This window comes from Capsaspora owczarzaki (genome assembly GCF_000151315.2).
Source record: "Capsaspora owczarzaki ATCC 30864 unplaced genomic scaffold supercont2.1, whole genome shotgun sequence".
Classification (NCBI taxonomy): Eukaryota; class Filasterea; order Ministeriida; family Capsasporidae; genus Capsaspora; species Capsaspora owczarzaki.
Window position 1 is genome coordinate 1,326,520 of NW_011887292.1, and position 27,577 is coordinate 1,354,096.

The 27,577-nt window shown below is 54.3% G+C and overlaps 9 protein-coding genes across 9 annotated transcripts; 6 read left to right on the forward strand and 3 right to left on the reverse strand.

Annotated features, from left to right (window-relative positions):
• The first annotated feature begins 19 nt into the window (after positions 1–19).
• Positions 20–2,272, forward strand: CAOG_00395 (hypothetical protein). The gene has a single exon (XM_004365209.2). It carries the CDS (start codon positions 35–37, stop codon positions 2,177–2,179), a length of 2,145 nt encoding a protein of 714 aa, XP_004365266.2. The 5' UTR covers positions 20–34; the 3' UTR covers positions 2,180–2,272.
• Positions 2,273–2,380: 108 nt separating this feature from the next.
• On the forward strand, positions 2,381–5,256 carry CAOG_00396 (hypothetical protein). The gene is made up of 4 exons (XM_004365210.2): positions 2,381–2,536; positions 2,837–4,594; positions 4,696–4,880; positions 4,972–5,256. The coding sequence occupies exons 1-4, from the start codon at positions 2,395–2,397 to the stop codon at positions 5,131–5,133; spliced, it is 2,247 nt and encodes a 748-aa protein (XP_004365267.1). The 5' UTR covers positions 2,381–2,394; the 3' UTR covers positions 5,134–5,256.
• Positions 5,257–5,288: 32 nt separating this feature from the next.
• CAOG_00397 (ATP synthase subunit delta) lies at positions 5,289–6,582 on the forward strand. The gene is made up of 3 exons (XM_004365211.2): positions 5,289–5,394; positions 5,799–5,958; positions 6,055–6,582. The coding sequence occupies exons 1-3, from the start codon at positions 5,323–5,325 to the stop codon at positions 6,486–6,488; spliced, it is 666 nt and encodes a 221-aa protein (XP_004365268.1). The 5' UTR covers positions 5,289–5,322; the 3' UTR covers positions 6,489–6,582.
• A 34-nt stretch (positions 6,583–6,616) lies between these two features.
• Positions 6,617–8,934, reverse strand: CAOG_00398 (ferrochelatase). Its single transcript, XM_004365212.2, has 7 exons — positions 8,904–8,934; positions 8,627–8,801; positions 8,320–8,403; positions 8,039–8,229; positions 7,657–7,907; positions 7,153–7,524; positions 6,617–6,861 (listed from the first exon to the last, which is right to left on the reverse strand). Exons 1-7 carry the CDS (start codon positions 8,923–8,925, stop codon positions 6,655–6,657), a joined length of 1,302 nt encoding a protein of 433 aa, XP_004365269.1. The 5' UTR covers positions 8,926–8,934; the 3' UTR covers positions 6,617–6,654.
• Positions 8,935–9,092: 158 nt separating this feature from the next.
• CAOG_00399 (hypothetical protein) lies at positions 9,093–16,247 on the forward strand. Its single transcript, XM_004365213.2, has 7 exons — positions 9,093–9,115; positions 9,661–9,741; positions 9,852–10,144; positions 10,310–14,350; positions 14,708–15,010; positions 15,121–15,207; positions 15,320–16,247. Exons 2-7 carry the CDS (start codon positions 9,696–9,698, stop codon positions 16,103–16,105), a joined length of 5,556 nt encoding a protein of 1,851 aa, XP_004365270.1. The 5' UTR covers positions 9,093–9,115; positions 9,661–9,695; the 3' UTR covers positions 16,106–16,247.
• Positions 16,248–16,260: 13 nt separating this feature from the next.
• CAOG_00400 (hypothetical protein) lies at positions 16,261–19,105 on the reverse strand (the record flags this gene model as incomplete). The annotated part of the gene is made up of 7 exons (XM_004365214.2): positions 16,261–17,270; positions 17,407–17,447; positions 17,556–17,849; positions 17,970–18,010; positions 18,271–18,508; positions 18,646–18,736; positions 18,824–19,105. 7 exons carry the CDS (start codon positions 19,103–19,105, stop codon positions 16,350–16,352), a joined length of 1,908 nt encoding a protein of 635 aa, XP_004365271.1. The 3' UTR covers positions 16,261–16,349.
• Positions 19,106–19,608: 503 nt separating this feature from the next.
• On the forward strand, positions 19,609–21,198 carry CAOG_00401 (8-amino-7-oxononanoate synthase; the record flags this gene model as incomplete). The annotated part of the gene is made up of 1 exon (XM_004365215.2): positions 19,609–21,198. One exon carries the CDS (start codon positions 19,609–19,611, stop codon positions 21,163–21,165), a length of 1,557 nt encoding a protein of 518 aa, XP_004365272.1. The 3' UTR covers positions 21,166–21,198.
• A 451-nt stretch (positions 21,199–21,649) lies between these two features.
• On the forward strand, positions 21,650–23,879 carry CAOG_00402 (aldehyde dehydrogenase). Its single transcript, XM_004365216.2, has 2 exons — positions 21,650–21,776; positions 22,313–23,879. The coding sequence occupies exons 1-2, from the start codon at positions 21,681–21,683 to the stop codon at positions 23,639–23,641; spliced, it is 1,425 nt and encodes a 474-aa protein (XP_004365273.1). The 5' UTR covers positions 21,650–21,680; the 3' UTR covers positions 23,642–23,879.
• Positions 23,880–26,714: 2,835 nt separating this feature from the next.
• On the reverse strand, positions 26,715–27,496 carry CAOG_00403 (hypothetical protein; the record flags this gene model as incomplete). The annotated part of the gene is made up of 2 exons (XM_004365217.1): positions 26,715–27,352; positions 27,460–27,496. 2 exons carry the CDS (start codon positions 27,494–27,496, stop codon positions 26,715–26,717), a joined length of 675 nt encoding a protein of 224 aa, XP_004365274.1.
• Positions 27,497–27,577: the final 81 nt, after the last annotated feature.

Here is a 27,577-nt window from a genome sequence, read left to right on the forward strand (position 1 = left end):
TTGCTCAGTCGTCTTTGATTCACGCTCTGAGCAAATGCGTCGACCAGCGTCTGCTGCATTGGCGAGATTGGTCGCTCCGACGCAGCAGCTGCTTTTGTCGTCCCACTGTGCAAGTGTCGTCGCTGCATCACTCTCATCATCACAATACAGCCTGCGAAGCAGACAGACCGACGAGCTGCTGCTCCGGCATCGGCGGTGGATGCATCATGACAGCTCCTCCACCACCCAGGCGAGCACGTCTGGCCACGTCCCAGAGCCACCAAGTCAGGCCACAAGCACCCAGCACAATCATCAAACTCGCAAAGCCACCTCCTCGGCAGACGAGGAGGCAGGAGCAGGCCAGGCAGCCGCCTTCTCGCTTTCAACAATGCTGGCCGAGCGACGTGCGCAGTCGGCCGCCGTCGAGCAGGAACTGAGCACGGCAACGACGGCGAGCTCTGGATATGTACAGCCAACGATGATTGCTGCACATCCAAGAAAACGCGCCGCCGCCGCCACCGCCGCCGCCGCTCCAAGTCCGACCAGCATGCAGCCAGCTCAGTCCCAAGCAGCTCAGACTGCTGATAGTGATGGCAAATCTCCGTCGCAGCAGCAATCACGGGGGCTGACCCTCCGGAACGTCTTGGTCGTCATGAAGCTGTCTCGCTTGGAGTATGAGCGACAGTCGCATGGGAATGTTTCGGACGCTGAGCTTGCAGCGCTGCTGCGGAAGCGCGGCTCGGATTACGACGGGCTCTTGTTCCGCCATCGACTGCATATTGCCAGCATTGAGCGTCTGACGTCCTTGCTGGCTGCTCGCGGTGTGCGATACACACTCGTGTCTGCGGACGAAGTACGACCATCCTTGTTCCGGCCGGTTTCGTCGTGGCTCTCAACCTCGCTCAGCCACTCAAAGGAGGCGCAAGGCGCGCCATCCACTTTCGCAGCCACCCCTAGCCAAGTGTTTGATGCAGTGTTCTCGGCGGGTGGGGACGCCACCTTCCTTCGCGCGGCCGCGCATGTCACCGATCAAACGCCAGTGATTGGATTGAACACGGATCCTGAGCGGTCCCGTGGGTTTCTCTGTCTCAAGGTCCACGATCCCGTCGACGTGCTCGACAGGCTGGCAGAGGGGAACTTTTCGTATCTACGGCGGCAGCGGATTCGCGTGCGGTTGAGCGGCGAACTTTCCACGATGGCGGTCGCATTCCAGCGACATCGACACTCGTATTCGCTGAGTTTCAGCGGGAGCAAGGCAGACTCGCCCGCGAACTTGACCTTTGAGACCAACCCGTCTCCGTATTTGTCAGGATGGACGACAGGAAACGTGAGCTCCGCAACGCAATCGCTGTTCGCTTCTGATACGGCAGTTGCTGCCGCCGCGTCTACCACAGCGACCACGGCTACCGCGGCTACGTCTGTGGATGTCACGACCTCACACGCCGAGATTGGCCCAGCAGCTCCGCCCGACGTGACGGAAGAAGACGACGAGCACGTCGAGCACACGCTCGCCTCCAAAGAACAAATTCTATCAACCACTTCACCCAGTGGCAAGCCAAGCACCAAAGAGCACACCCACGGCAATGCACATGCGGCCAAGAGCAACGCCTTGCCGAGCAACAACCGCGCGGCCGACGCCGGCGTCTTGACCTCTGACTCGGGCTCGGATATGCAGAGTCTCAACCAGCACTGTGTTACGCTTAGATATCGCGCGCTCAACGAAGTCATCATTGCCGAGGCAGACGTGTCGAACGCTGCCTATTACGAACTCTCCGTCGACGGCAGTCCCGGCGAAAAGCAGAAGAGCTCTGGGCTAATCGTGTCTACCGGCACAGGCTCGACGTCCTGGCTGTACAATGTGTGCCGCATGAATGCGAGCGACGTGACTCGCATTCTTGAGCTTGCACACTGTCCGCAGGGTCGCGATCCCGTGCACATTGCCGAGCAGTTCAATTCCGCCTTGGTGTTTGACCCTGCCGACCCCCGACTCAAGTTTGCCGTGCGCGAGCCTATTGACAATGGCATCTTCAACGTGACACATCCACGCGGGTTTGCCAACACGCTGTCCGTGCGATCGCGCAGCATTGATGCTCGCCTGATTCTTGACAGCGCCGTGTCCATCCCGTTCACTGACGGTGCCGTTGCGACCGTCGAGATGCACGACGAAGATGCGCTTCTGACTGTTGTTATGGACCGTTGACTGGATACTGCGTTTGCATGCCTGCGTTGTTCAAGTTATTTAAATCGACAGTGGGGTTTTGGCGGTTTTTGGTTTTGGTACTTGTGGATCAAGCAGCACTGAATCCAGGGTTGTTGGCAATTTTTTTTCATGTTTGTCTGAATTTTCTCTTTTTTTTTTGTTCATTTCTCAGTTTGAGTTGATCTCAGTCGCTCAGTCGTCGTTTCCTTTGCCAAATGCTGAGCTTTTACACATTTGCATTGCCGGCCGCCGAGTCCACCTCCGACGAGGAGGCCTATTCGCTGCTCAACCAAGTGAACCCGGTCATCCAGAACAACCGCCAGCCTCCCACCATGCTCCGTGGTTCCAAGCTCAAGCGTGAGTTTTCGCATCGAAAAGCCGAGATCCCAGCAATCACAATCAGAACCCAAAAAAAAAAAAAAAAAAAAAAAAAAAAAAAAAAGGCGCCAAAAAAATGAAATCTTTTGCTTTGCGTGTGCAGCGCGCCGTTTCGTTCTCGAATACGTCACATATCGTCTCGTGCACTTTTGCTTGCTTGGTGCAAAAAAAGCCACGAACGGGCGACCTTTTTGATCGATCTCCGTCCCAATGCTCACCGTTTGATTTTTGATTTTTAATTTTTTTTTTTTGATTTGTTTTTGTTATTGAACCACACAGATGGAAAGCGCGTTTTCGGGATGTACGACCTGGCGCCATTCCCGGACGACGGATACAGCTGGACGCAGCAGGAAGCCATGCGCGACGTCAAGATCAACGGCCAGCTGGCCATGAAGGTGTTTGAAACGAGCCACGGCGTCGACGACGCTGCACCGCACATTGAAGTGACGCGAAAGCGCTTTGCACTGCTGCCACCTGGCGGGCTGACGATGGAGATGCTGCAGCTGCCGTTGCTGCAGCTCGTGCACTACACGTACGTCTCGAAGGGCGGGGTTGATGCCGCGGCGATGCAGCGCTTGCAGGCCGTTCAGCAGCAGCAGCAGCTCTTGCAGCTCCAACAGCTCCAGCACCAAAAGGGCAGCGCGGCGCCACTCCCTGGCGCTGCTGGTGTGCAAATCCAGCAGCTCGGCTTAATTTATAACACGCTCAAGCAGGAAATTGCCAAGCAGCAAGCGGCGGGCAACACGCCCGATCCAGAGCTCCTCAGGCGTTTGGCAATGCTCGAGGCGCAGCTGACCCGCCACCAGCAACAGCAGCAGCAGCAGCAACAGCAGCAGCAACAGCAGCAGCAACAGCAACAGCAACAGCAACAACAGCAGCAGCAACAACAGCAGTCACAAACACCTGCACAACCATCACAACCGCAACAGCAGCGTGCGCAACAACCGTCTGCTGCAATGCAGCTTCAGCTACACCAGCAACAATTACAGTTGTTGCAGCAACAGCAGCAGCAGCAACAGCAACAGCAACAGCAACAACAACAGCAACAGCAACAACAGCAACTCTTGCAGCAGCAGCAGCAGCTCATTCAACAAAAAGCGGCCATGCAGCGCGCCCAGCAAGCGCAAGCATCTCCCCAGCCACAAGCTGCTGCGCAGGCGCAACAACAGCAGCAGCAAGCGTTGCTCCAACAGGCGCGCAACCAAGCACAACTCCAGCAGCAGCTGCAATTACAGCAGCAGCTGCAACAAGGACTCCCGCCACAACAGCAGGAGCAATTGCTGAAGCACTTGCAATTGCAGCAGCAGCAACAGCAGCTCCAGCAACAACAGCAACAACAGCAACAACAACAACAACAACAGCAACAACAGCAACAACAGCAAAAGGCAGCAGCAAGCCACTCGTCTCCAGCTCAACGGACTCCGGCGCAAGCGGCAACATCGCACTCGCAAGCTGGCCGATCTAGCGCAGCCAGTGGTCAGCCAGCCCCGGATCCGCGGTTGGTCGCTCAGCAACAACTCTTGCTCCGCGCTCCAGCATTGAACTTGCCCGAGCGGCCCACGCCACCGACGCGACCCCCAATGCCGCAAACCAAATTCACTCAGGAGCGATGGGACAGCGTCAGGAAGCAGCATCCCGAGGCCACTCCCCTCCAGCTGGAGGAGATTATTGCGAAAGAGTGGGCAGAACTTAGTGCAGAGGCTCGTAGTGTGCGAGAGCACGAGTGGGATCGCGCATTGGCTCAATACGATCTTGGCGTGGCCGAGCACGAAAACTCGGTTGCGTTTAAGAAATGGGCCACAGCCATGAAGGACGCCGAGCACCAAATCATCCAATGGAAGCGCTCCGTCCAGCTCCAGCTGCAGCAACAGGCAGCGCAACAGGCGGCAGGGCGCCCCACGCAAGTGGCTCCCGCCGTGGTTGTCGACGAGGAATCCGAGCCGTACTCGATTCGCCAGGTTGCCGCTTCGCGATACTACCGCAACCACGAACTGATGGCTGAAATTGTGGACACCATTCCGATGGACGAGTCTGAGGGTACGCGGATTGAGCGTTGGAATTGGGAGTGGGTGTTTTTTTTTTTTGACTGACTTCTGTTTTGTTCTTTTCTCCTCTTCCCTCCTTTTGCCCGCAACTAGCCTCGTCGTTTTTAGCTTCCGGAGTTTCCCAGCACCAGTCCTTGTTTGATGAGGAGTGCCAGCAAATGGAGGAAGATGCGCAGGCCATGGAGTCGCGGGCAGCTGCCAGGTTGCAGCGGCAAGCGGATGATTCCGAAAATTTTCTGGCTTCGTTGCGCGAGATACGGCACGCTGGTTCCCTCGAGGTATGTTCTCGATGCTGTGCGCTGTTTGTCATCACCAGCATTCACGAGTCTCTCACATCCATGATTTTTTTTCATCTCTGACAACACACAGGATCTGAACAGCATCTACCATAAACAAGCCACCGGCGATCTCCCCGCACCGCACGTCTGTGGGACGTGGCGTATGGTTCAGCTTGCCGACAACCCTGTTGAGCGCGATCACACTGCGGCATTGGTCGCAGGCTGCAGCAGCAAGCCCCATCTTGCCTTGTAGAGTGTGGCTTTTCGTTTGTGTCGATGTCGCTTTTCATGCTGCAACCTTCGTTTTGATAAATTGATTCTTAGCGTGTCTTTGGCTCTATTCATCTTGTGGTGGGTGAAAAACTCAAAATTGTCGGGAAAATCGTGTGCAGTCGTTTTTTTTTTTTTTTTTTTTCTTAGCTTCGGAAAGCAGAAGAAAAACATGGCTTCGGCGGCTGTTCGTGTGGCCACATCTGCAGCAGCGCGGCGACCAACCAAGGCGCTGATGACAGTGGTAAGACGTGCGAAACACTGCCCACTATGACCACGAGCTGTCCTTTCGACCGATAAGGGCTGGACACACGGTCACGAACAAGTTGAAAACGGTGACCGACCGCGCGGAACAAAAAAAAAAAAAGAAAAAAAAAAAGTCGCCGGGTTGTCGTGTTCCACGTCTCTATCGATTAGACTCGGTGCTGAGCTCGATTGGTGGCCAGGAGTTGGGTGGGTCTGTTGTGGATTTGGGTGTAAGGCGTTGTGCTTGTACAGCCCCAGCGCAGGCGGTGAGCAGCACACGAGCCACCGCTTTTCGCACTCAAACAGAGCCAAGAAGCGATCATGACCGTTTCCCCCCCCCCCTCGCTCAACTAACAAACCAACACGTCACGACGCTTGTTCTTTTGCTTGTGACTCTAACAGACAGCTGCAGCAGCGGCACAATTGAAAGTGTTGCTGGCCGAGCAGCCCGGCTCGTATGGCATGCGCATTGGCGTCAAGAAGCGCGGATGCAGCGGCCTTTCCTATACACTCGATTTTGCAGACAAGAAGTTGCCTCTGGATGAGGAGGTCAAGGCCGAAGGTACGTTAGGACCCATTGAGATTTGAGATGCATCGCTCGTGCTTCTCCTCCTCCTCCTCCTCCTCCTCCAACTCACACAAGTACACTCGATTCCAGGATTGAACGTACTCATCGACTCCAAGGCGCTCTTCTCGCTGATCGGGACGGAAATGGATTATGTATCCGACCGGTTGCGGTCTGAGTTTGTGTTTACCAATCCGAACGTCAAGTCCATGTGCGGGTGCGGCGAGTCCTTCAACGTGGTTGATACCGCTGCCGATAGCAACAGTGGGTACATTCCAACGCTTGCAAACACACCCAGTCCTGCTGCTGGACAAGTTGGCGCTGTCAAGGCACCTGTGTCCTCCTCCTCCTCCTCCTCGTCTTCGTCTTCGTCCGGTGCTGCAGTGTCTGCAACTCCAGCTGCCGCCAGCAACGGCAGTGTCAACACTGCAGTTCCAAACCGCTCCATCCATTCTCTAGCCAGACAACCACAGGCTTCCAAGCTCTTGTCCCCGTTGATTGCGCTCGCCACGAGTTTGCGGAGGTGACATGAGCGTTTTGTGTTTTGCGCGGCCAGTTTCTCAAAATTGTTTGAAGGAGATGTGTATTAATATCAGTGAAGAAAGAAGGTTTTGGTTGTGATTGTCGTTTCAGCAACAACAACAACAACAACTGATGGGGGGGGGGGTTGAGGCAAACGCACTCAATACCATTTCAATGTTCAGCGCCAAAGAAGGTACGGGTGGTCTCACACTTGGGATTGGTGCACTTTGGGACAACCGCATGCCAAGCTGCTTGCTGCAGGCCTTGCCGGTGGCTTCTGCTTGCTGGAGATGCTCGTGCACAATTGTAGCCATGGCTTTGATGAATAGGGGGTGGTTCGTTGAGGGATTCCGAGCGTTCGATTTGTTCGATTCCAACCTGCACAGATCCAAGTGAAGCAGAGAGCACACGGGTTAGAGGGGGCTCCAGTTGCAGAAAGAAGCAGAAGAACCAGAAAAGAGGAAAAAACAGACAAACAAACAAACAAACAAACAAACAAACAAACAAACAAACAAACAAACAAACAAACAAACAAACAAACAAACAAACAAACAAACAAACAAACAAACAAACAAACAAACAAACAAACAAACAAACAAACAAACAAACAAACAAACAAACAAACAAACAAACAAACAAACAAAAAACCCCGACGGCGGCGCGCCTCACCTCCTTTGCGAGAACGTCCGCATATTCATGATCCAACTCAAACAAGGTCTCGATGTGATCGGAAGTGAAGGCAATCGGAACCAAGAGGAGATTCTTGCGGCCATTGGCCGCAAAGCCGCGGATTGCCTCGTCGGTACGAGGGCCGAGCCAGTTCTGGGGACCAACCTTGCTCTGCCACACAAGTTGGAACTGGTGGGAGTGGCCCAGTTCTTGCATGACGGCATGAACAGTGGCGGCCACTTGTGGAGGGTAAGCATCGCCACGATTCACCACAGTCATTGGCAACGAGTGTGCGGAGAAGACCAAGACCACCTCCTTTCGCTTGGCTTCGGGGAAGCGCAGCAAGGCCTGGCGAATGTTGTGCACGACAGCCTAATGAGCAAGCACGGGGGAGGGCGGGGGGGGGAGTGGGAAGCTGTGAGTGTTGCCATTTCAGCAGATTTCTGATCGCTCAAAAACAAAAACAAAACAAAAAACAACCACACAAGCAAAACAGCTTCTTACTTGGACAAACAGGGGATGCGTCGGCCAATGGTCAATCACAGACCATTGCATGTCTTTCAAGGGCGACGCCGAGCCGGCAGCAGAGATTTGGCGAGCGAGCTCGTTCAAGCTACTTCCCGTGGTCGAGCACGAGTACTGTGGATACTGGGTGAAGGCCACCGCTCTTGTCACACCATCTGCGGCCATCTGCGCCAACGCGTCGTCCGTGAGGGGTCGCGCATACCGGAAGGCAATGTAAGGCTTGTGCGGTGCTGAATGGAGCCATCGGAACACACAGGAAAGGGCGCAACAACCGAAAAAAAAACAAACACTCAGCCACGCATACCATCAAATCATCCGAACAAAGAGCCAATACGGTTGCTTGTCTCTGACGCTTGCTTACCGGTGCTGGGAGAGATCTCGTCGAGCATCTTGGCCATGGCCTGCCCTTGCTTTTCAGTCCACGAACGAATGGGCGACCCCCCGCCAATCTTGGCGTACTGCTGTTGGATGGTAGGTGTCCGTCGTCGTGCAATAAACCGTGCAGAATAGCTCTGCAGCGGCAGTGGAATAATGTCTCGGTCGGAGAACAGCCTGGCGATCGGATGGAACCATCAAAGGGGTCAGAGAATGCTCAAAGATGATACGGTGTCGATCTGCAAAACCATGACAAATTCAACAAACCTCAAGAGAAAGTCGTGGACGTCTGCCTGTGTTGCGGGGCCGCCAAGATTCATCAGAACGATTGCAGTGGGCGGTTTGGTTGATCTGCAAAGAAAAAACAATGTTTCATCAAAGTGAATCGAGAGCAAACAACAATAGCTTGCTTGCTAGCTGCCCAGCCCAAGCACGATGCAGTACAGCACATCGCACATCGCACAACGAAGCAGAAGCAAGAAGCGGGGGTTGAGAAAACTCCACTTCAGAGAGCGATCGCGCGCGAGGCGGTTGGGCACATCTGACCACGGACTTGACCCACGGGTAGACTTACACAGGAGTGACACGCAATCCATCAGTGGGAGCGGGAATGGCAGTGGCAGTGGTGGCCGATGGAGCAGGCGCAGAGTGCGAGGATCGTGAAACAGCAATCGCGCCGCTTTGGTGCTGCAGCAGCAACGGCTGTAGCGGCGACGATCGCGCGAGCTGCTGGGCAGCGCCCGAGAGTCCTGATTGCAACAAGCAACAACAGAGAAAGAGGCGCATGTTCGCCGTCAGTGTTTCAGCATTCACCGGCAGCAAAACAGGGGAAACAGACGGCCTCAAAGTACCAAATCGCAGGCGCGACAGCATTGTTCAGACACAAAACGAGACTGAGCAAAGCAGCAAACGAGAGTGTATGAATTTGCTTGATGTGCTCAGAGCGATGAGCCATTTCTTCAGTACTGGTTGTTTCCGAGTTTGTGATCTCAACCTTGATGGTGGAAAATCAATCACTCTTTTTTTTTTCTTTTCTTTTTGTTCATTTTTTTGCTCACTGTTTGTATGTCACTGACACTAGCTTTTGATACCCCCAAATTTTTCAGTAGTTCTCTACATTTTTTTTTTTTTTTTTTTTTTTGGGTGGGGTGCGATTTGTCGTTCGCGCCTCCAGTCCCAAAGTCCAATTCGATCAACAGCACTTGCCCCCCCCCCTCTTGCTCATTGCTCTGCTCACTCTGAGCGTGGCAGCGGGCTGGCAGAACAGCGACCTGCATTGACCGCTTTGCTGGTTGATCTCTCTTTCCCGTTCTTTTTCGTACGCTTCCGCCGTTCGCTCGTTCTTGCGGCAGGAGGGGCGCCTTTTGAAGCAAGGGCAGTCTCAGTCTTCCTCTTGTCGCTTTGGTCTTGCTGTTGCAGACGACACAAACACGCCCCTCAAAACAACGTTCAGCACGAAACCGAAACCATCACAAAAAAACAACAAAAACAAAACAAACAAGGAAAAAAAAAAAAAAAAAAAAAGCAATTCATCGCTCAATGCGTCGCTCAATGCATCGCTCACATTTTGTATCTGCATGTTGAATTTGTCATTGTGCACTTTGACAGATAAAACAAAACTTTATCACCCGTTCCTCGAAACAATGTCGCGTTGGGTCGCTGTGGAGAACAACGAGAAGTATGGCGTCGGTACGTTTGATCTTCACATACTGCTCGTTGTTGCCACATCCGATCATGGCCGCATCATCGTCTCACTCGCTGATGCTTGTTTTTGTTCGTTGTCGTGATTTTTTTTGCAGCCATCTACAACTTCCAGGCGAATGGCCCTGCGCAGCTCTCGCTGGACGTCGGCCAGCCGGTGCAAATCTTCGAAAAGTGCGGCGCTTGGTACCGCGGCAGCTTTTACGGGTGCGAGCTGGGCGAGAAGTGCATCTTCCCGACGTCGTACATCCAGATCAAGGAGTGCGTCGTTGAGGTCGAGGACAACGGCTTTGGCGACGTCCAGTCCGTCATTGCGAAGGAGGATCCGCTCGCTCGCGAGGCTGCCGATGTTCTCCGCGTGTGGGGTACCCATCTCCCCACTCTCTTCTTGGTATGAGCCCGTCGGTTTGGAGCTTTGTTGTGTCGCATTCTGTTTGCACCACCTGAACCAATCACTCATTTTTTCTGGTTTGGTTCTTTTTTTTTTTTTTCCTGTTTTTTGTCCCCCTGTTTGTTCTTGTGAATTTGCTCGCTCGCCCTCCCCCCCCCTCTTCAGCAAAGGCAAACGGAAAACTTCTTTGCCCTCAAAAAGGCCATGCTCGACCTGCTGATTGCTCGCCGCCAGCTGCAATCGGGCACCCTGCCCCAGGACCAAATCCGCGATATTCGCCTCAAGATGGGCCAGAAGATTGACTCTGGCAACCGTCGCCTCAACCTCGATCTGGTGCCGCGCTCGGCGACTGGCGAGGCTGTCGAGGCCGGAGACGACAAGACGAGTGTGGTCGAACTGTACCGCATGCATCGCCGCACGATGGAGTCGCTGGTCAACCAGAACGACATTCCGTGGACGTACGCTCTGCCAACCCGCGGAGGCGGTCTTGCTTTTGGAGGCAACTTTGGTGGCCACGACGTGGGTGCCCCGCCCGGCTCGCCGCTTGCGTCCGGCTCGAGCTCAACCAGCATGCCGCTCTCTGGCGCATCCAGTCCGTTCGGCACCCTGACGCCTACGGGCACCCTTGCCAACATGGGCTCTCCGATCAAGGATCCGGTGAGCTCCTTGTCCATGGGCGGTGGGTCGCCCGCCATCCCTGGCTCGCCTCTGGCGACTTCGCAGTCGCTGGCGGCAGGCAACTCGACCTCCCTCCTCCTTCCCCCGCGCCGCACCGCCACCGTCCATCACCTGTTGTTTGAGCTCAAGAACTTTGTCTGCCCCGTCCTCGAGGAGACGGAGGTGTTCTTCTCGCTGTACAATGCCACGACCGGCTCCTTCCTGACCGAGGACTACTTTACGCGCCTGAACAAGTCTGGCATGCCCAACGACATCAACCTGATCAACAACATGAAGACGCTCTTCATGGACCTGAGCAACAAGGACTTGGACTCGACCGTCTACCTGGTGTGCCGCGTCCTGCGTGTCGGCAAGATGCTCGTCGACGACAAGGACTCCAAGAAGGGCAACCCGCTCAAGGTGCGTCGTCCGTACGGTGGCGCCGTCCTCGACATTACCGACATTCTCAATCGCCGCACCGCGGACGACGAGGACAAGGAGCACACGCTCATGGTCTACCAGTGCGCGGACAATGACTTTTCCAACCTGCACGACATGCTCATCCGTCGCTCGGGCAAGTTTGAGCTTATTCCCCGCGCGAAGGGCATCTATGTCACCATGAAGCTTCTCTCCGGTGAGATTGAGCAAGTGAAAAAGGACCAGGCCATCGCTTCCCGCGACTCTAGCCAGTTCACCAAGAAGCTGGGCTTCCCCGACGTCATCTACCCAGGTGATTTGCGCAACGATCTCTACGTGACGCTGGTGCACGGCGACTTCCAGCAGGGCCGCAAGTCTGCCCCCAAGAACGTCGAGGTGGCCATCAGCGTCCACCTGGACGGCGGCGAGATTCTTCGCAACTGCATTGCCGCTGGGTCGGGCGATCCGCTGATCAATGACGAGTTCCAGTCGGTTGTCTTTTACCACACCAACACGCCTCGCTGGAGCGAGACCATCCGTCTGCACGTGCCAATCGACCAGTTCAAGCGCGCCCACCTCAAGTTCTACTTCCGCCACATGTCGTCTGGCGAAACGAAGGATCGCAGCGAAAAGACGTTCGGCTTCTCGTGGCTGCCCTTGGTCTCGCTGGACCACACCACCATTGCCGATGGCCCGCATGTGCTGGACATTTACAAGCACGAAAAGCGGCACGACGACGCCCGCATCTACCTCAAGGAGGATTCGCACACCAACAGCACCCCGAGCGCTCCCAGCAACTCTGCCGACCCGAACGCGCTCGCCAAGTCTCCCAAGGAAACCTTCACCATCCGCACGCTCCTGTGCTCCACCAAGCTGACGCAGAACTCGGCTCTGCTCGCGCTGCTCAAGTGGCGTGACAACGAACCCGAGATTCTCAACACGCTCAAGCGCATCACGTTCGTTGGCGGTGACGAAATTGTCAAGTTCCTCCAGGACATTTTCGACGCCCTGTTTGCCATTCTGGACAAGAGCCCCGAAAAGTACGGCCCGCTGGTCTTTGACGCGCTCGTCTTTATCATTGGCATCCTCGCCGACAAAAAGTACTCCAACTTCCATTCTGTGCTCGACGTCTACATCCAAAACCACTTTAGCGCAGCCATGGCCCACGTCACGCTGCTCAACTGTCTGGCGTCGATTCTGAAACGCGCCGACGATCCGCAGACAGGCCAGCAGCTCCGTGCGACAATGAAGGCGCTCGAGTACTTTTTGCGCTTCCTCATCCAGTCGCGTTTGCTGTACTCGCGTGCGCACCACCAAAAGGGCGACAAGGAGTTTTTGCAAGAGCTGCGCCAGGTGATTGAGTACTTCAACCCGCTGATGAGCAAGAAGGCTCCCGAGTCCATCATTGGCACGCAGACAACCGTTCTGCAATACTTCCCGGCCGTCATCAAGGAGCTCATGACCGTGTACAAAATGCCCGAGCTTGCGCCGATGGTGGCTGGATTTATCGAGAGCATTCCCATGGACAAGGCCAAGTCCAAGCTCATTGTGCACAAGCTGCAGTTCATGAGTCAGCTGGTGCAAGGCGCCTTGTTCCAGTCGGCCGAAGGCCGCTTCTTGCTGCTGCCCACCGTCCTGAAGCATGTCAAGCTTCATCTGGAGAACCGCGAGGACTTGCCCATCTGCGTCGAACTCGTCTGCGCCGTGCTCTCAACCACCGGCCACCACAAGCTGCCGGAAGACATTGACGCTGCCATGTCGCTTTTGCGTCCGATTCTGAATGCCTGCTCTCGCACGCCTCCCAATGAGGCTGGCGCGGGCGAGATTGTCGCCTGTCTCCTGTCCATTCTGCACATGATGCCGGCCGAGCAGTTTGAGAGCTATCACGACACGATGGATGAAGTCGAGCTTGCCGACTTTTTGAACGAAATGTTTGCCTGCTTCCTCGTGTTTACGACGGCCAACATTTACCCGCGCGACTGGGCTGTCATGGGTTTGCTGCAAAACTACGTCATCCTCAAGGCCATCGAGTTGCTGGCAGCCCGTGCGCTTGAAAACCACTTCCTTGTGGGCAACAAGTTCAAGCGCCAGCTCTGGAACGACTTTTTGCGTCTCAACCTGACCTTTATCACGCAGGACGTGCTCCAGCTCGAAAAGCTGCCCGAGACGCGCCGCAGCAAGATTCTGATCAAATACAGCGATATGCGCGTGCAGTCGGCCGTGGTCATGAAGGAGCTGTGGGACAAGCTCGGCCCGCTCAAAATCCAGTTTGTTCCTGCGTTGGTCGGTCCCCTGCTGGAGACGACCCTCATCCCGGTGCCCGAGCTGCGTGAAATTTCCCTGTTTATGCTGGCCGACATGGCGAAGGTTGAGTATGCCGCCCGCGGCGTCATTCGTCAGACCGAAAGCGAGACGATCGACCGTCTGGACGAGCTCGTTGGCGAGGGCAAGGGCGATGTCTCGTACATTGGCGACATTACCAACATGCTCACGCTGCACCTGACCAAGCCGAACGCTGGCGATCCAGACACTGGGCGGCCCCCATTCAAGCCGGACGCAAAGCTGGCCGAGTACGGCGCGCAGTTTGCCTCCACCATCCAGAGCCTGCTGGAACTTTTGCTGCGCTATCGCACGCTGGGCAATCACGACGAAAACCGCGACGAACGCGCGTCCGTCATGCACGACCTGCTCTTGTTCTTTGAAGGCATTCATCGCGAGGACAACTACTATCGCTACGTCGACCGCTTGCGTGACCTGCATGTGCAAAACAACAACTTTACCGAAGCAGGCTTTGCCCTCGGTCTATATGGAAACCACCTGCAGTGGAGCGACGTCAAGCTGCCCGCGCAGGGCAACGGCAAGTATCCTGCCCAGACAATGCGCGAGCGCAAGGCGGCCGTCTACAATGAAATCATTGGCTACTTTGACAAGGGCAAGGACTGGGAGGTTGCCATTCAACACTGCAAGATTCTGGCGGTGCAGCTGGAGACGGAGCTCTTTGACTACACCAAGATGAGTGAGATTCTGCAGCGCGAAGCTCGTTTCTTCAACCAGATTGTGTCTCAGCCGCGCTACCATTCCGAGTACTTCCGCGTCGGCTACTACGGCAAGGGTTTCCCCGTTGCGATTCGGGTAAGTTTGAAGTTGGTTTTTTGGGGAGGCAATGAGAGAGGATTGTGAGCTGGTTGGAGTGTTTTTTTTGTTTTTGTTTGTTTGTTTGTTTGTTTGTTTGTTTGTTTGTTTGTTTGTTTGTTTGTTTGTTTGTTTGTTTGTTTGTTTGTTTGTTTGTTTGTTTGTTTGTTTGTTTGTTTGTTTGTTTGTTTGTTTGTTTGTTTGTTTGTTTGTTTGTTTGTTTGTTTGTTTGTTTGTTTGTTTGTTTGTTTGTTTGTTCGTTTGTTTGTTTGTTTGTTTGTTTGTTTGTTTGTTTGTTTGTTTGTTTGTTTTTTTCTGACTGGTTTGTTTTTGTGACGATCTGCTCAACAACTCTAGAACCGCGAGTTTGTGTATCGCGGTGACGAGCTGGAACGCATTGCTGCGTTCGTGGAACGCATTCAGGCGCAGTATCCTGAAGCACAGATGGTCAAGAACAATGCTCCGGTGGACGAGAAGACTCAGAACGACGAGGGCCAGCACATTCAAATTGTCAAGGTCGATCCTACCCCGCCGCCCAAGGACTTCAAGGGTCGCAAAGTTGCAGAGGGTATCGAGAGGTACTATGCTCTCAACGATGTGAACACGTTCACGTTCGCACGGCCCTTCCGCAAGGGTGCCAAGAGTGGCAATGAATTTGCTGTACGTTGTTGTCGTCGTCGTCGTGTTTGATTGATATAATTTGGTACTTTCGTGACCGGGGGGAGAAAACCACACATAAACCTCACTTGGTCTGCGCCGGATCTTGACAGGATTTGTGGACGGAAAAGACAACGCTTGTCCTGGCCGCGTCTCTGCCGAACGTTCTGCGCCGTTCCCAAGTCATCGAATCAAAGCGGGTATGTTGCGGCTCCTCGATTGTTTGGATTGAGGTGAACTGCGGGGTTTTTGCTGTATCTCACAGTTTTTTTGTTTGTTTGTTTTGTTTGTTGCTGTGCCCACAACGATTAGAGCGAGATCTCGCCCATCGAAAATGCGCTGGATGCAATGTCGAGCAAGAACAAGGAGCTCATCGCAATGGTTGAAAAGTACGAGGCCGGCCAGGGTGGCAACGTCAGCCCGTTCACGATGGCGCTCAACGGCATCATCGATGCCGCCGTCAACGGCGGTACCGAAATGTACAAGAAGGCCTTCTTTGTCAAGAGCTACATTGCCAGCTATCCCGAGCACGCCGAGTTTGTGCGCCAGCTCAAAATCTCCCTGGATGAGCAGATGGACATTGTGCAGCGAGGCTTGACGCTGCATGCCCGCATTGTGTCGGAGGAGATGCGTGCGCTGCATTCCAAGATGGAGACCTTCTTCACCGATCTCAAAAAGAAGCATGCCATGCCCTTCGACGAAACCGAGTCCGGTGTTGCGACTCCGTCCGTCAGCAGCCCGTCAGTGTCTGCAGTCTCCAGTGCCCCCGCATCGCCGCCAGAGCAGCGCAAGGCCACGTTGGTTCGCACCGAGTCGAGCACCCGTACTCACGCCGTGACACCGATCTCGGCCGCCGATGCCGATGTCGCTGATCATCCCGCAGCTCGCCTGCCCGAAATCCCCGTCAAGCCCCTGCGTCCTGCGCGCTCTGTGGATGTGCCCGACGCCGCCACGCCGCCGCTGCCTCACCGTCCCGTGCTTCGCTCTGTTTCAGACACCTCTTCCTCGGCTGGTCCCGAGAGCCCCGATCGCCCAGCGAAGCCTGCAAAGCCGCTTCCTGGCGCTCGCTCTGTGCTCCCTCCTCCCCTTCCTCGTTAACGTTCGATGGGGGTTTGCAAAATTGGTGTTTGCTCGTGTAATTTCTTTGTTATTCTTTTGCTGCTGCTGTACCAGCAAAACAAAATTGAGCAACTCAAACCAAAATCATGGAGGTCGACAATAATACCATCACTGTGCCATGCAGCATAAGCTATTCAGTGTTTTGACTGTAATTGACAAGTGGATGCTAAAATGGAAATGACAGAAATCGAAAAACAAAACAAAACCAAACAACAGACAGACGTCATCGCGTGTCCTTCCCGTAGAGTTGTGGAAAGAAGAGCTCATCAATGTAAAAGTCCCCTTGGTCTGTACTGGATGCCTTGGTTTCTTGTTGGCGTGCCGAATTCATTTGCGTGATGGATGGAACGATTGTTTCGGCAAAATCGTCCTCCCAGTGCACGCTCTGTGATCGATTCGGGCTCGCGGCTGGCGAGCTGGAAGTCAGGGCGCTGCCTAGCTGACTGGCTGCGCGATCTGTCGTGGAGTTGGCCGACGTGGATGTGGCATTGCTTTTCGCGTGTGCCAACATTTCTTTCTGGAAGTGTTGCGGGTTGGTGTGTCCGCCGCTGAACTGCCGTTCGAGGTCTTCAAAGGGATGCGGATGCGACTCGGTTTCGGTCCGACCGGGCCCTAACGCTGCCTGCTGGAGCTGCCGCACAAGCCAGGAGGGAATGTCCGTCGAGCCGTCAGATTGCGACTGCGGTTGGTAGAACGATTCTGTCGGGGCAGGGTACATTTTCTCCAAAGCTGCAGGATCCACAGAGCTGGGTCGGACTTGGTGTGTGCGGCGTTGGGCAACAGCAGCCGACGCGCTGTTGATGGTCGGCGTTGTGCTTTCGTTTTCTGCAAGATTGTGCAAGTGTGTTGGGTGGTCCACGCTCAATGTTGCCAAGGCGGGTGGCGTTGCTGAAGAGGCGGTCATCGACGGTTTTCGTCGACCACCGCGGCGCATAAACTGAGCGGTTTGGAAGCCCGTGGCGTAAACGGACAGACCGCCACCCGCAACCAAATTGGAGCATCGATGAGGTAGAAAATGGGCCAAGCCGCCAGCCGCGATGGCTGCTGGTGGCGGCATATACTCTGCAAGCATGTTAGGAAGGAGGGCAATGGTTGGGAAGTGCTCTGAGACGTCATGGAGAGCAGCGGCCAGCGCAGGGTAGCCCTATCAGAGCAGAGAAAACAGCAGCAGCAGCAGCAAACAAAGCAATCACACAACCCCAGGCAAAGGGAAAGAGGGGTCAGCTTTCAAGAATTGCCGTCCATTCAACAATAAGCTCGTTGCTTTGCGTGATCTTTACATTAACAAAGTTGCCAGGAACGAGCAGAGCGGCATGAATATCTGTGCATCGCCAAAAACGGTCAGACAAAAGTCAAGGATTTCACAAAATCAACAATCAAAAATTCCTAGTCCATGCACCAAACGCTGGAACAGTGCATCATACAATACCTTCATCACACGCCGAGTACAATCGGTCAATGAGACTGGCTTCGCTGTTTGAGTGGAAGAAGCTCAGGCTGCCGCTCGCTGCTGCAGCAGGCCATGCCTTGCCACCACCGTCCGCACCAGCAGCAGCAGCCATCATCGCAGTAGCAGCTGTAGTAGCAGAGTGCTGGCTGAGAGCAGCAGCTGCTTGCAAGAGCTCGGCATGAGCACGGCGCGCTTCAGCCTCGCACTGCTCGACCGACAGCAACGATTGCTGGTGCCTTGACTTGGAGGGCGAAGCGAAGGCGAAGCGGCGACCTGGCCATGATACAACAAAGTCAACGAGTGAGAGTTGAATGCATTGGATGATAATGATTCGAGGTGAAGTCAGGGTGAAGCAAGGGTGAAGCAAGGGTGAAACTCTGATCAAAGCCAAACCTGCGCCGTGTAAGACGAGCACTCGCAAGGAACTGAACGAACTGAGCGCCATCAAAAACAAGGAGATGGGGAAAAAAATGACTGAATGAATGAATGAAGAATAATAATAATAGGCGCATTCAGTGCAAACTCAGACAAGCCGTTCACAGGAAGCTGAGCAAATTTTAGGAAATCCGCAACAAGTGCTCGGAAGTTTACCGCACATTCAGAACACAGATGCAGCACCATCGGAACAACACATCGCGCGCTCCATACTACACACATACGGCATCATGAACGTTTATTGCGACGCACATCTCACCAGTCTGGTGCATAGCCGCACGACGAACACAATTTGGCCTTGTCTGCTCCGCTATGGGTCTTCTCGCGATCTGGGCAGTCCCGCTGCCGTGCAAGGACTTGCAACGGCAGATTGGTGTGTGTTGCATCACAGTATGGTGGTGATTTCGTGTACTTGCAGGCACAGAGCTGGAAGACAGCCTGTTGGCGCTCGGGGACTGTCCACCTCAGCGGCTTGAAATCGGTGCCAGCATGAGCACCTGCAACCATCGCAGTATCAACGTTGTGAGTGAGTGACACCCTATTCGCGCTGATTCCAGGATGATCCAACAGCAGCAGCAATGTTGATCCGAAAAACCTGATCAGCACACGCAGAGTGCTTCAAAGTCCAACTCACCATCGCACCAAGGCTGTTTCTTGCTCAATCCGCATGTACACCAGAGCTTCTTCTCGCCTGGCACCAATCCACGAATATTACACGGGCAGTACTACCAAGCACCATTTGGTTGACAGATGGAAGTGAGATTGCAAAACAACGCGTTGTTTCAAGCCAAGTGATCAGCAAATCAGCTAACCATCGCCGGTCGCGGGAAGAGCTCGGTCGCTCCTGCTGCGGCTGCTGCTTGATCAATGCTGTCGACTGCGTCCTTGTCGAGCTCTGCCTGCCCGCGCTGCTGCTCGCTGTCTATGTCCTTGTCCTTGTCCGTGATTGAGTGACTCGTCTTGTCCTTGTCCTCCTTGACCGTGTCCTTGCCGTCCGCGCTGGAGCTGCCCGTCTTGTCAGTGATGCTGAGCGTGGCAGCAACAGCATCGACGAGACTGCTGCCGTCCTCCGATGGCTGTGCTGGCTGCGACATGCTGCGTGGACGTTGATCGTGTTCCAGATTGTCGGCGTTTCAGTTGGTGCAGCACGAGGACTGAGCACTTTAACAGAAACACAACACAACGAGCAACAGTCAATCTAAATCAGCCATCATCATTCTCATCGTCATCCATCATTGGGATTCGACAATGAGGGGGGATGAACAAGGAGGACGATGCGGCCGGCCGTGTGAGAATGGATCATCACTCGGCAGTTTGTTCTACGAGCTCAACTCTCATGTCAATCCGTTTCTTCCTGATTGTTAAAACATTGCTAGATCTATCTACCAGTCTTCGTTTGTTTCTCTCTTTTTCTTTGGTTCTGATGCAGCGCTGCGCAAGTCAAGCGGCTGGACGGCTGTCGGTGCTGCGATCAAGCCTCGTCTGCCCATGCTCCATCTCATCGCTACCATCATCATCATCATCATCGTCGTCGTCGTCATTGTCCTTCCCATCGTCGAGCTCTGTGATGACTGCCCCGATTCAGGCTGCCTCTCCAATGCGCATGCGGTCACTGTCAAGCGTGACTGCCGCCACTCCTCCAATCCCGAGCACCTCACTGCCTGCCCATGATGCAAACATCAACTCCAGTACAACCTCACTCCCTGCTTCTGCTTCTGCTTCTGCTTCTACTTCAGCTTCTGCTTCTGGTGGGCGGAATCACAGCGCTGCTTTGATGCTGCAGCCGGGCGCTCCGCTCGAATCCAAATTGCTCGCTGCCCTCGATGCACGTCGCGCAGTGCAGTCGTGCAGAACGCTGACCATTGCCACAGACGATGGCACAGCATCGGGCGTACCGCTGGCTGATTTCTCATCGAACGACTACCTCGGTCTGGCGCGAGACCAAACCTTGCAGGCGCGGTTACTGCAACCGCCGACGACGTCGACGATGGATGAACATGCACTTCGAGATCGCGCAGTGGGCTCGACCGGATCGCGGCTCTTGACTGGCAATAATGGCTTGTACGAGTGTGTGGAGCGCCTGGTGCGTGATTTTCACGGCGGAGCGGCCGGTCTGATTTTCAACTCTGGCTACGATGCCAATCTGGGAATATTCGGGAGCCTGCCACAACGCGGCGATGTCATCTTTGTCGATGAGCTCATTCACGCCTCGGTGCACGAAGGGCTGAAGCTCTCGCGCGGATCCAAGGTGACCTTCCGACACAACGATCTGGCCGACCTTGAGCGCAAGCTCGAGCAGGCAGCCCGCCAGTCCGCAGGCTTGCGAGAGCCGTCAACCGGCGGCAGTAACAGAAGCAGTGGAACAGCAGAATCATCTGAAGGCCCAACAGCTCCGGCAGCGGGCCGGACAAGGTCCTTTTTGATTGCGGTCGAGTCGGTTTACTCGATGGACGGTGACTGCGCCCCGTTGGTGGAGCTCGCGCAGTTAGCCGAGCGCTGGAATGCGGCGCTCATTGTCGACGAGGCGCATGGGACGGGAGTGATGGGCGACCGCGGGCAAGGGCTCGTTGGCGCGCTGGGCGTGGAGAATCGCGTTTTTGCGCGCGTGCACACGTTCGGCAAGGCACTCGGTGCTCACGGTGCCATCGTTATTAGCTCGCCAGTCGTCCGCGAGTATCTCGTCAACTATGCGCGCTCGCTGGTGTACACGACATCGCTTCCGCCGCACTCGTTGCTGTCGATCGCGCATGCCTACCGCCGTCTCGAAGAGGTCGGCTCGGAGCGGAGGGCCAAGGTGCTCGATCTCATTCAGCACTTTCGGACGCGGATTCAAACATGCTCGAATGCACGCATTGCGCGAGCTCTCCTCCCGTCCGACACTCCCATCCAAGGGCTCGTTGTGCCCGGCAATGCACAAGTTGTTGCGCTCGCCCGCCATTTGCGAAAGCGGGGTATGAACGCGTTGCCAATTCGCTCGCCGACCGTACCCACCGGCGCTGAGCGGCTTCGAATCATTGTGCACGCCCACAACACGGTGCAGCAAATCGACGGACTCGTGGCGGCCATTGAAGAGTACTTTGCGTCAGAAGATTCTTCGACCGATTCTCCAGTGGTAAAGGCCGTTCCTGCGCCAGCTGTCGTGTCGTCCCTGTAGCCGGAATCTAATCGATTGAAATTCGTGTTGGTTTTTTTTTTTTTTTTTTTTTTTCCGAAGCTGATTTTGCGGGCTTTCTGTGGCGGTTTTGATTCCAGGGCGGAATGAAGATATCCTCGGAAAAACTGCAGTTGTTTGTATTATTAAAAGTCGCTTGATCGAGAGTGCAAAAACCACAAAAGCTAAGAGAATGAGCGATTCACGCGCTGAATCGAGTCGACACGCGTGGATTTCGGTCATATCGAAAACAAAAAAATGCAACAAGGAGGATTTGAAAACCACGCAGCTTCACTCTGTGGCGAAAAGTCTGAGATTGCTCGCTCACGCCAAATCCGGCATCTTTTTTTTTTTTGAGCTGTTTTTCGTTGCTGTTGTGCGATCAATGCAGATCAGAGCTCGCTAATGTTTCAAAGCCAATTGTTTTCTTGTTGTTGTTGTTGTTGTTGTCTGATGTTACACTCCTAGTGTTGCCATTCACTCGTCCTTTTTTTTTTTTTTACTTTCCCCCAATCCCAATGTCTGTCAAGCTCGAACAAGTCGCCGCGACGCTCGGCCGTCTTCGTGACGTTTTCCACTCTGGGCACACGCTGTCCTACGAGTACCGCCTCACGGTTTGTCGCTCTCCTCCCTTCTTCTTCATCATCATCTTCTTCTTCTCTTCTTCCACTTCAACTTCACTCTGTGCTTTTGAATTTGAGACTCGGCGCGAGCAGAAAAAAAAAAAAAAAAAAAAGACGGGAAGATTTTTGTATTTTTCCGATCCGACGGCTCAATAAAATTTGCGCCTTCCATGTCTCCATTACAGCACTGTGACTACTACTACGACGACGACGACGATGAATACTATTACTGCTGATGCTGATGCTGGTGAACGCCGCATTGCACACATTTGGCTGTTGAGAGTGCGGCAAACGCGACGCGTCTTATCGGCTCATTGCTGCTCTCTTCACCCGACCCGTTCCCTCAACCACTCACTCTCTCTCTCTCTCATCCTCCGCTCTTTCCTCCCTCAATGAGTAGTGTTTGTTCGTTCGTTCGTTCGTCCGCTTTGCTGCTGCAGTCAAAGCCAAACACTCGCAAAAACAAAAAGTCCGAACTCACTCACTCACCTTCACTCACCCTCTCTCTACACCACACAAACAAACAGCAACTCAAGGCCATCGAGCGCATGTTTGTCGAAAACCAAGAGGCCATCGTCGGCGCCGTGCAGAAGGACTTGGGCAAGAAGCACCCGTTCGAGGCGCACTGCACAGAGTACGCACTCGTTCTAGCCGACGTCCGCCACACAATGAACAAGCTCAAGAAGTGGATGAAGCCGCAGTCCGTGTACTCGCCCGTCGCCATTCAGCCGGTGAGCTCGTACGTGTCCAAGGAGCCGCTCGGCGTCTGCCTCATCATGAGTCCCTGGAACTACCCCGTCAACCTCGCCATCGTCCCGCTGATTGGCGCCATTGCCGCCGGTAACACGGCGCTGCTCAAGCTCTCCCGCCACTCTGCCAACGTCGCCACGACGCTGGGCGAGCTGTGCATCAAGTACCTCGACTCGCAGGCCGTCGCGATCGAGTACGAGGGCGGCGCCAGCATGATCACCGAGCTTATCAAGCACAAGTGGGACCACGTCTTCTTCACTGGCTCCGTATCGGTTGGCCGCATCGTCTACGAAGCGGCTGCCAAGCACCTGACGCCCGTGGTGCTCGAGCTGGGCGGCAAGAACCCCGTCTTTATCGATCGCAAAGTGCACATCCCCACCGTTGCGCGTCGTCTTGCCTGGGGCAAGTTCTTCAACGCCGGTCAGACGTGCGTCGGTGTCGACCACGTGTACGTGCACAAGGACATTGAGCAGGAGCTCATCGCCGAGCTCAAGAAGGCCGTGACCCAATTCTACGGCGAAAACCCGCAGACGAGCTCGTCGTTCGCGCGCATCATTAGCAACCACCACGTCAAGCGCCTCGCAAAGACCTTTGCTGATGGCGAGGTTGTCATTGGCGGCCAGGTCGACGAGAAGGATGCCTACATTGCGCCGACTGTCATCCGCAACGTGCGCGCCGACTCTGAGCTGCTTTCGGACGAGATCTTTGGCCCCATCATGCCCATTATTGCGGTCGACGACCTGATTGCCACGGCCAGCGAGCAGCGCCACAAGCCCAGCCCCCTGGCGACCTATGTCTTCTCGGACGACGACGAGGTTGTTGCCTCCATCCAGGCCAAGACTCGCTCGGGCGCCTTCCTCGTCAACGAGTGCCTGATCCACTTTACCAACTCCAACCTGCCCTTCGGCGGCGTCGGCGAGTCTGGCATCGGCAAGTACCACGGTGCCATCACCTTTGACATTTTCTCGAACGCTCGCGCTGTCGTCGCCCGCTCGACCAACAAGATTCTCGACGTGCCGCTCCGCTACCCTCCGTACGAGTCTGAAAAGTTCATGGACAAGATCAAGTTCCCCATTGCCTCTGCCTTCATGTCGGGTGACTGGTAAAAAACAAATCAAAAACAGGCACATCACATTGGTGATGATTGCGTTTCTTTTGTATTCCTCCCCCCCCCGTCTCTCGATTTGTGATTTGAAAATTCTCCTTGTTTTTTTGTTATTGCATCCATCGATCGTGTGCTGATGAGCTCATCTCCGGCTCTTGTAGCAGCGATCTCGATTGTGTTTATGAATTGATTGCTTCAATATGACGACTGTATACTTTTGAATACGTGGTTTGACCCAATCGTGCACTTCTAACTTGATGTGGACTGTACACACAATCGGCTGGACCCTCGAAGAGGGTCAGGTTACGCAGCGAGGTAATGGAAAGAAGAGTTGCGATTCTCGTCTTCAATCAAAATTACTGTGTAAGAGTATGCTTGACCCGAAGGGTCCAGACCCGTACCCTACGAGAGCCGATATCAACTTGATTGAAAGATACAGCGCATCGAGGGCTAGAGTATCGGAGATCTGTCCTTTACAACTTGTGCTTGTATTTAGGTTTTGCTGACAGCCACGAAGCATGATCTCGTCCAACTTTTTACAACAGATCGATGTTAACGCACAGGGCAAATTGCTGAGCTGCGTCAACCTCAGCTGGCCGTGTTTCGAGCACACGGCCATCCACGCCAAGGTATGTCTGGCGCGGAAACGTCGGGTAAATGTCACTGGGCACCACAAAATAGAGCACCGCGGGACCCGCTTGTTGCGACATGCGAGAGATTGCCAGCCGCAAGCCTTCCGATTGGACTGGGTGCGATCGGCTGGCAGTCATCTGCAGAATGACATTCGGAGAAAGAATGGCGTCGACAGCTGCCAAATTGCGAATGGTCGGACTGTAGTAGCGGTCGGGGATGCTGAGATCAATCTCAGTCAGCTGACGGAAATTGATGCAAGTGAGCCGCGGCAACTGCAACTCGTCACCGACGCCTGTTTCAAGATGACGTCTAGGGAATGTGCCACCTGTCTGAAGACAATTGGACGCGTACTCCTCAAAAAGCTGCCTACGCAGCAATGCGTGCTCTGGGCTGTCCTCCGCAGCGCTGAGAAAGCGCTTAAGTCGATCTTTCTCCGCGTTCCGGAACTTTCGAAAAACTCGCTCGCTGACCCATTTGGAGGCAAACCTCAGGCAGTAACGCGAATAGGGTAGAATACGCCTGCCGGACACATCAACAAGCCGGTTGGGATCAAGGGGCAGCACCTCGATATGGAGCACACGATGCAAGATGCTGTTCTCACTTGCCAGGTTTTCGACGTCAGTGTAGATGACCTTCTGAAAGACGCATCCAGCAATGGCGTCCTGGAGATCTTGAACATCGCCAGCCTCTAATGGCAGTACCTCGCGCGCGATGCCACCCCAGCACAAAAACGCACTTCTGGCGGCCTGCAAGTATGCGTCGGCATCCTGTGGAACCATGCTTGTTGCAGACCGTTGCAAGTAAGCCTCGATCTCGAGTTCTGACCACACCGGCATCAACAGCAAGCGACCGTGCGCCTTTTGAAGGTCCCTGTAAATTGGGCGGAACGGGACTGTGACGAGCAGAACTTTAGCGGTGCCGTAGCCACTTGGGGAGTGGGCATCTGTAATGAGCCAGACTGGTCCGTCGAGGAGAATGTCCATCGAGACCCGACAAGCAGACCCATCGGCACGCAAAAGATAGCGCGTCGTCTCCGGGAAGTTTCCCGCAGCCGGCTCATAGAAAAGCGGCAACGAAACATTGTTTTCCCTGTTCTGCCGAAAGATGCGGTACAAAAAGTACGCCGAGAAGGCTGTCTTGCCGATTCCAGGGTTGCCAGTGACAATCCATCGCTTCCAACGCGCGTTTTCTGCGTCGGTGATCACGTCGAAGAGTCCTTCGTAGCTCTCGCGAACCATGAGGACTGAACCAAAATTAGGATCGCCCAGCCAGAACACGTTTGCAGGAAGAACTAGGAACAGTACGCTGACACTCTCAAGTTCGAGTCGCTGCTCGTTCACCTCGCCACGATGAAGCGCGCGCCAAAATCTGGCAAGCTCGTCGTCCACTACCAACCCGGGGTCACAATGTGAGCAAGCAGCGCTGCTCTCAGTCTCGAAACCTCCAAACAGAGAGAACAATACTCACACGGAAGCTCGCCTTGAAGGTGGATTCTAAGCTGCCGATTTTCTTCTGCAAGTGTTTGAAGTTGGATCCTAAGCCGCCGATTTTCTTCTTGAAGAGCTACAAGTGCTTGATGATCTGTCATTCGGACGGACAACAACCACGCGCAAACACATTGATAGTGAGGCTCCATGTGCAAGACCAAGAACTGGACAAGGCTGACATACCTGGTCGAGCAATTGCCGTGGCAAGCAAAAGTTGAGCTTTGGTGGCCGTCATAGTGTTGATCATTGTACGCACACTCTGCGCAGAACTCGCATAAAGCTGTGCCTCTGCGATATTTCCTGCGTCGTGTGCAGTCGCTTCAAGGCGCTCGTAGTGGCGCAGACGGTCTTGGCTGTCCGCCAGTGTTGTGTTCAATCCGGCGATCTCGGCCTCCAGCCTTTCTCGCCCGACCGCGGCCGGCGGCAGTTGCTCCAAGCGAGGGTGCTGGACTTCGCTCGGAGAACGGTCTGCAGCTGTGGGCGAGAGCGGTCGCCGAACAGAAAACTCTTGGCGGTCTTGGCTGTACGACATTCGACAAGAAAGGAAAACAACCAAAACCGAAGACTGTTCATCCTAGTTCGGGCTTTGCATTTTGAACAAGCCACGCACTGTTTTCTCAGCACGGAAACCTTTCACGAGATACAAACAACGCAGGAGAATTGGGCGTTGCGTGACAAACTACGCATCAAAAGTTGCCAAGTGACGTGAACGAGCTCAAACCCCTTTCACCCATCCCCGCTCACTTTTAGACCCATTCCCGACCTCCTTCTTCTGCATTGCCCTTGTTCTAGTATGTCCGAATTAATCTTTAGTCTCAATAGGAACCGTTGCAGGACCTCTTCAACATCAACACCAAGTTCCAAGGCTTCAAAAAATAAGTGAAATTACGACGGCCTATTGAGACTAAAAATTCATGAGAGCACACTGGAGCAAGGAGGAGGTTGGGAAAAGGTCTAAAAGTGCTTGATCGCGGGACTTTTGGAAGCTTGAACTCGAAGCTTGTCCAGAACCGCAGCCCCATGCTGCAAAAGCTGCGGAGAGATGAAACTGAGCAGCTGGTTGACAGTGTTGGTTCGATTCTGCTTGGGAATGATGAGTTGTTCGGACTTGCTCGGCAGCCGAACGAGCGAAGCACCAACCTCCCCACTGGCCTCGAACTCGACAATCGCTCCAATGCTTGGCCAATGCATCGCAATGCCTCCATCTTCGTGATAGATGTCCGGGTGGCACTCTGGTTTCGAGTACAAGCTCTGAAGATCGTCGTAGCTGTAAAAACCAACGACAAACGACCAAGCATCCACCTGCACAGTGTCTGAGACGTGCGGTGCGCAATGATCCATCTCAGTTGTGATGCGGTCTGGAGCATGGTTGAAATGAGACCTTTTCCAATTGGGAATTGAAGCCTCTAGGTTGAGCTGGTTTTCTTCTGCAGTTCGCTCGTCGGCTTGACAAGCGGAGACCTTTTCTTGTTCGGGCGGGCGTTCGGCAAGCTTCCAGGCCGACATCAGCTCGTTAATGGTTTGGACAACGAGATCACGGTCCCTGCGACTCAAGTAGCGGGAGGTTGGGGCTTTCAAAAGCCCGATGCTGACTATAGGCATTCAAACGACCAAAAAAAGAAAAGAAAAAGGTTTCTCGGTGAGTGTCTCCAAAGCTCGGTGAGTATGCGTCCATCGCTGCGCTCAGTGCATCGCTCACAAATCGCTTGCTCGCGGAGTTTGTCGGCGCCAGACATGGAAGTTGATGGAAAAAGCGAAGAGACGTCAATAATCAAAAAAGAAAACTAGATAAAGAGTGTGGCTCTACCCCGACAATC